At 30.3% G+C, this 7,591-nt stretch overlaps 2 protein-coding genes across 7 annotated transcripts in view; both read left to right on the top strand.

Annotated features, from left to right (window-relative positions):
* The window catches only part of LOC106463885 (gastrula zinc finger protein XlCGF57.1-like), a 120,018-nt gene that overhangs the window by 15,853 nt on the left and 96,574 nt on the right, over window positions 1–7,591 (top strand). The window lies entirely within an intron of this gene.
* The window catches only part of LOC106463888 (zinc finger protein 883-like), a 14,936-nt gene continuing 7,900 nt past the window's right edge, over window positions 556–7,591 (top strand). Inside the window, exons 1-2 of one of the 3 annotated variants that reach the window (XM_022391523.1) lie at window positions 556–594; window positions 4,315–4,473. In XM_022391523.1, coding sequence (XP_022247231.1) covers window positions 4,365–4,473 — 109 coding nt within the window. In that variant the 5' untranslated portion in view covers window positions 556–594; window positions 4,315–4,364. The other 2 variants (XM_022391521.1, XM_022391522.1) reach the window with 2 other exon arrangements.

Below are 7,591 nucleotides of genomic sequence, written 5' to 3'. Positions count from 1 at the left end.
TTAAAACTCAGAGAAGCATCAAACTTAGAATTACAAAGAAAAATTTATTGTGAGTACATCATTTGGAATGAGATAATGCAATGAGATGATACAATGAAATTCGAGGCCTTTACACTTTTCAGTGACCTATGACTAAGCGCTATAGTCTAAGTTCAGTCAAATGTTTTGTCGGGGGCTGACTAGATTCAGGTAAACCTAGAGATATTGCGGACCGGCAATTTGTACTCCGGGGACCGGCTTTGAGAAACACTGCTATAGCGAAAACACCAAACGATGTTAAATTCCAGAAGCACTGTGAATCGGAGAATTAAAACCTTATATGAATAAAACATCAAGAGCACCATGATATTCGTATAAAGTTAATTACTCCTAAGACCAGAGAGAGCCAGTATCATAAATAAAGTTATTTGATTGGATGTATTTGCAATTTGAATATACTTGTATCATAAACGTTTTGGGTGAATATTGTGTTTCACAATTAGCACATGATAAAAAGTTATACATAAATATATCAATAAATTTTCCCACATAAACAGCTCTTTCAAAACTACATAGCTAGAACTGATAAGGATAGAATTTGGATGATTGTCTTTGGTACGTAATATGCATGTGTATTACTGCCAAGGGGATGCAAAATAATTGGATGGTATTGGTAGCACAGTGGGAAAACTAAACGTAATTGTATTACTATTATTATTAGTTTATATTGGGAAAAAATATATAGTTCATATGAAATATTTAAACATATTAACAGAGAATGAGTTAGTCTATTATGAATTACGAAATAAAAACAGAAGTAGTATCGGGATAGGATCACTCATTCACTGTCCATTAGTGGGCATCTGAGATTTAGAAGTTACATTACCACTGTTAATATTATGACATCAATCTTTGGTGAAAATTAAATATGACAGACTATTAGCTGAAGTTGTAAGGTAGCTTTTTCTGTGTAAAGAAGGATATGTTGATAAACTTTAAGAATAGAGTTTCGGTTCCATATCTTGTCAAAACTAACAAAAGTTATATTCATAGTATCATATCATTATTACTGTCACTGTAGTATTAACATTTAAACTATACTGAATATTTTGTTGATATTGGTTGCTGTGTAGTGTTAACTGTAAAATGTAACTTGTAAGAACAACAAGGGAAGTTTGATGCCCAATATTATAGTGTAAGAACATTTACTACCAGTAATACTTAGGGTTAACACAAAACTTATTTCAACAAGTATTTGTACTATAAATTACAGGCTGCAAAGAGTTTGAAAATCATGTAATAATACTTATATTCCAATAGGAAATACTAAAGTAATGTACATGAAATTCTCAGAATACTTATAATTTAAACTAACCAAATAATCAATATTTTAACTTTGTAGAAGACTTTTCATCAAAAAAATTGTCATATTGATATATTAATGTTCATTCATTCATTCCAAGAAATATAAAACCATTACTTTTAAACATAAAATTTGGGTAAAGTTTAAAACTTGTGTGCTGTGATACATGTACATTGTAACTAGTATGAAACAATATACAACTGTGTTATGACCTGTGAATAGGATACACTAGGAATAGAAATTTGCTCATTAAAATTGTTGAACAGACATGGAACATAGTCTTTGTTTATATGGGCAAATTTTTAAACAGTTTATTATTTCAGATAGAACTAGTAAACTTTTTCCTTTTCACTATTTCAATTTGTAAAACGATGTAAATATATCTCAATTATTCACCCCAATTTGGAATGTTGGCACACGTAATGTTCTATATTTCATCTGATAATAAAGCTTCTTTTGTTTCCTCTCAAGATTTTTGAGCAGGGTGAGGTATGAGTGTGCTCTCACTTTGTACCCTTGTATTTATACTAAAGAATTAGAAACATTTTCTCTTTAAATAATGTTAATTACAACAATATTATTCTTGTAACAGGCTTATTAAATGTTATTTATAGTGGTAATAATGAACTTATCTGGTCAGCAAAAATTACCATCTTTGTGATCAATATGTTTTACGCAATTGATAAACTGCTTTATGATATTTATTTCTTTTTATTGGATTATACTATATGTAGTTTTAAATCTTGTTTTTTACAGTATTTTATGTATTATTTTTAAAACTACTGAAATTTAGACAAATTAGTGAATTATTGTTTGAACAAGCACAGTCTTCTAAAGAATTGCATTTATAAGTTACTAATCATTAATGTTTTTTCTTTTTCTTGAAGTAAAGAAATCTCATTCATTTGAAACATCTACATATTAAATGTAAAACAGTTGTGATGCATGTAATGTTTATATTCATCACTAAAACATTTAACAACATTCCTATTACTGTTTACTTACCTTGTCTTCCTGTTGAAGGTTGTTGTCATAGACAAAGTGAGTGGGTTTTTTTGTTATAATGGTTTTTTGTTAAGATATATCAATCTTTCTTTATATACTATCAACAATCAAGTTTACAAAAAATGTTTAGATTTTCTTTCTAACATATTTTAAATTACTTTTTTATGAAGCTTGTAATGTTCTGATTGTACTTGGATAAAACTAGTCTTTACAAAGTGACCTATGTGAGATTTGTTTCAGAAAACTAGTATTTTGTAAAATAGTCATATTTCAGTTATAATATATTATATATGTATATATATGTTATTATTAATTACAGATAAGTTCTTAAACTTATTTTTATTACATAGAACAGTAAATAAAGAAGTAGAGCATGCCACAAGCCTTCTGCTTCCCCCCTATTGGAATCAAATGATTCCAGTGTGTGTGTGTCTCATGCAAATCATCATGTATCACATCTCCACCAGTAGGAGCATAGTACACTCATGTGATGCATGTGACTCTCTCTATACACCTCTACCAAACCATCACTTCTCCTTTGGCAGTGCTTGTACACGGAAGTCTTTCTATTTGTCTTGCTTTCTGTTTGTGATATAGTTATTTCTCCTTATACAGCCCTTCCATGGAGCGGTGCCTGACCAGGTATTCTTTAACTCTAAATATGCATTGTACAGTCAAGTTGAATCACGCTTGCTCTTCCATGGTTTGCAATGATCATCGTTGAGATGAGGTGTTTCACAAGATTGCTTGTAGGTGAATAACCTCATGATTTTTGCTTCATAAGTTTGCCCATTCCGAACTGTACAACCCATGGACTTCATGGGTAAAGCAGAATGGGATAGCTGCCCACTCCTGCCATACCTCGATTGAATAAATAAATAAATTGAATAAATGGTCTGCTTTTCAAAATAGGGTTTCATGATCAGCCATTGCACTGTCTCAGGTGATGACGTTCCTCCTGACTCTCCAACACAAGTGATAGTACGGTAAAGGCACATAGAGGGAGTCACACGAGTGTACTATGCTCCTATTGGTGGAGAGGTAATGCATGATGATTTGCATGAGAGACACATTGGAATCACTTGATTCCAATAGGGAGGAGCAGAAGGGTTGTGGCATGCAAATAAAAAAAGGTAGCATATAGGAGGCAGCAATGAACGAGAATAGCTAATCTTGTGAGAGGAGGGAAGTACCTATCAGAAATACATTTTTAGTATAGGAAAATTATAACATTCAATAAAATTGTGGATGTGAGTCTACAAACATGACAACATGGCCTTTGACCTGCGACCATAGGAAAAACCTGTAGAGATGGGGTTAATAATTCTGTAATAGAAAATCTATCGGGAACTATGGAATGACTGAAATGATGAACAATTCAAGTACTAAATGGTTTAAAGGTGTTTCATTAGTTCTAGTGTTGTCATGTTGTAGTATAGTTTTACATATATATACGAGGTATATCTCCTCAATAGAGTAAAAATCTGAATTAAATATTAGAAAGAATTATGTTTTAAAAACACACACAATTTTTATTGGTTGTACGAAGTAAAACTTTTGTTTTATTCTATTCACAATGTTTCATCAGGTTTACCTGGTTCTTGTTTGTCACCTAATGATGCCAGGTAAACCTGGTGAAATGTTGGGAATAAAAAACGTTTTTATGATGTGCAGCTGATAAAAATTTGTATGAAGAGTAAAATCCTACCCTCCAGTCATTATATACAGGTTTGAAGTATGTGAAACTGTTGTAAAAGTTGTCGTGGTATCTTACTACACATATAGTTTCAAAATGATGTTATGTCAGATTATGTCACCACTTTGGTATAAAGATGTAAAACCAGTGAAGCTTTTAGTTTGATATGAAAGTTAACAAGATAATGTGAATTTTGGGATTTGTAATTACTGAAAACTTTGTAACCTTTTTGAAGGATGCAACATCTAATTCTTAATTTGTTTCTCTGTAGTCTAGCTACAAGTTTTGATAAGAATATAAAAGTGAAGGTTCTGTGTAATTATGGAAGTATTAAAGATGAAGGTTGAACCATTTTCTGATGAGAAACAGGAAGCTTTGTTGGATATCAAATTGGAGAAAAATGAACGTGAAACTTTCACAACAATTAGTAGTAAGTAAATTCATATAAAATTTAAATGTATTGTATTATTCCCAACATAAATAGTGTTAAATTTACTAGTTTTAATTTAGCAGTGTTCCTAAATGTTTCATTATTATTTGATAATTTTTTGTGTGTGATGTATATCAATAAGACTATGTTTCATTTATTTGGTTATCTTAGCCTTTGATTGCATGAATCTTAACCTAGTTACACTTTCCTAATCTTATTCTTTACCATCACCTGTGAGTGGGGTTAAACCTGAGAACTTTCAAGTGTGAAGTAACTGTTCTACTAACCGAGATGAAGGATTAACCCACTATATAATGTTTGTAAAGAGCTTATATATGTGATTTTATCAGTGTTAGAAGGTTTTGTATCTATCATTTTTAAATTCTTTTTATTTGCTGGTAATTTGAAGACAGTCAGAATTACCCCTAAATGACTATTTGCCTTTTGTTGCTCTTTCACTATCACATGACTTTAAGTTCTGAATGCCCTTGATGTAGTGCAGTACTTGCATCATACTTATTCACAGTTCTACATTTATCCACTTTACACAGGAGTTATTAGCTATTTTGGACGCTTCTCTTTTAATGGAGACCATATTCCTTATCTGACTAAGGAAATTCATAGATGCTTTGTAGGTGCTAGTCGATCCACACATTTCTATCAGACAATGGATTAAGAAGAGATCTGTTACATACTTCACTGTTGTGTGAAGTAATAATCAGCAACAAATATGAAACACTTCATTGTTGTTTGAAGTAATAATCAGCAACAAATAAGAAACACTTCATTGTTGTTTGAAGTAGGAATCAGCAACAAATATGAAACATTTCACTGTTGTTTGAAGTAGGAATCAGCAACAATATGAAACACTTCACTGTTGTGTGAAGTAACAATCAGCAACAAAGAAGAAACACTGGAATTAGATTTAAACACAAAGTAGCTTAGGTAATGCATATGAATTCATAAATAATTATCTGGCTTGTTGTGATAGTCCTTTAACCCTTTCGAGATGGGTCACAGGTGAAAGGCCATGTCATCTCATTTGTTGACTCGCATTCAAAAGTTTATTGAACTACTATTTTATTAATTTATGTCAATAAATTTGGTATCAAACTAAAGATTATAACTCAAATTTTATAAATATACATTACTCAATCTGTTACTTTAAAAGAAAATATTAAAAACAGATAAACATCGATTTTTGTGTCTTACATGGTATGTTGAATGCAGCACTAGTTCAAATTAGATGATTGTGAAATCAAAATACAAAGTCTATAACTTCATACGAATTAGAAACTCAAATTAAAGATATTGACAAGTTTGAATATAAAATAAGAAGGTCTTTATATTTTCTATTTGCTAAGATATTGCTCACGTAATAAATCACGGTGGCACCCCACCCACCTCCTTCCATTTTTGAAAATGCTCCCTTATATACACTTACTTTTATATATGACATGAATAACCAATCGGAAGGTTACAATGTCCCCCTAGTAGTTTTCTCAGCCTTTCTAACATTTCTTCCACCATTTCTTTCTTTTGAATCAAGATTTCAAAGAGGTAGGTTGTGTCTTTAGTCTGCTTGAAATTTTATATTTTTTTTTTTAGACCCAGATGAAGCTTAGTTACTAAGCTTGATAAATTATATTAAAATTCTGTGGTATTGATGTAGTAATTTATGATTTTTTAGTTATTCAAATATATATATATATATATATATATAAACCTAAAAAATATTTTGTTTTATATCTTCCATATGCAAAATTTTTATAGGCTTAGCAATCTATATCAAGCAGCAACTAAGTACAAAGATCTTAACTAGTAGAGATAATTGTTTGCTTTACTTCTTTGTTTACTGTTCTATGTTTTAGGAAAAATAACTTTAAGAACTTATTTCAAAATAGCAATAGTCTATATACATATATAATGTACAATAATTGAAATGTGACTATTTTACAAAATACTAGTCGACTAAAACACAGCCAAGACAAGTTACTTTGTACAGACCAAAGGTCACTTTATGTTATTTGATAGGGTAACATGAGTGCACATGAGCAGCAATGTTGTAACTTCTGTATTGTTAGTTAGGCAAGGGTGAAAGGTCAATATAACAAATATATATAAAAGTATAATGTTATGAGATTTAAGCTATTTCATCTAATAAACATGTATGTTTTTGTTTTGTAATTTGTGCTTCAACTAAATTCCTAACAACATGACCTAGCTAAAGTCCACTGTGGTGATATTGAAACCAGGAACATCAGTTTAGTTCAACATAAGAAAAAACATGTGTAACCTTTAAAATATTAAGTTGATGGTTGTTTGATAAAAATTCTAGTACACAGGACTATAAGGAAGCAAAAGATTTATATTAATTCAGTTAATAAATAAAGCAAAGAAAATTTTTGAAAGTTGTATCTTAAAAGTTATAAAAAAAAGAAGTGGTTACATGAATTGTCAGTATATAAGAATTGAGGAGTTACAACTATAGTATTAAGGACTTCCCACTTGATATCTCACTAACTCTAAATCACTTGCATTACAGCAAAGACTGCTTCTTACAAAAAGTTTGGAATGTTTTGGGCCATGTCAAATACATTCATAACAGATTCACTTATGTTTGTGATTTGTCATAGTTTTGTAAAAACTGACAAATCTCTTCAAAGTGTACTTTGCTAGTTATGAATATTTGGGTGGTTTACTATGTTATGGTATTATGTAAAGAAAATTTTAACATTAACCAAACAATTGCCAAATCCCAGTTTTTAGTATTATTTCTTCAAGACGGGTCTATTCCCTAACCTTTAAGGTCACTTACCATATTTTTCGGAATATAAGACGCACCCTTATTTTGAAGACAAAGTTTTGGGGAGAAAAAAAGCTACAGTCGCATTTGAAAGGTTTTTATTGAACAAAAATTCAATTTGATACTTTAAAAATTAGTATATATTGTGCTAAACACAAAAGAGCTCAAAACATCAAAATAAGAAAATACCGTAAATCAAAAAAAGATTTACTGTTATTTAGTTCGGTTCAAAATCTACAAAATCTTCATTGCTTTCACTGTAATTTATTTTTTATTATTTAGGGAGCATTATAAATAGTTATGTTTTAAAAG

Source organism: Limulus polyphemus, unplaced genomic scaffold, assembly GCF_000517525.1.
Source record: "Limulus polyphemus unplaced genomic scaffold, Limulus_polyphemus-2.1.2 Scaffold1509, whole genome shotgun sequence".
Classification (NCBI taxonomy): domain Eukaryota; kingdom Metazoa; phylum Arthropoda; class Merostomata; order Xiphosura; family Limulidae; genus Limulus; species Limulus polyphemus.
This window is presented reverse-complemented; position numbering and strand designations above follow the sequence as displayed.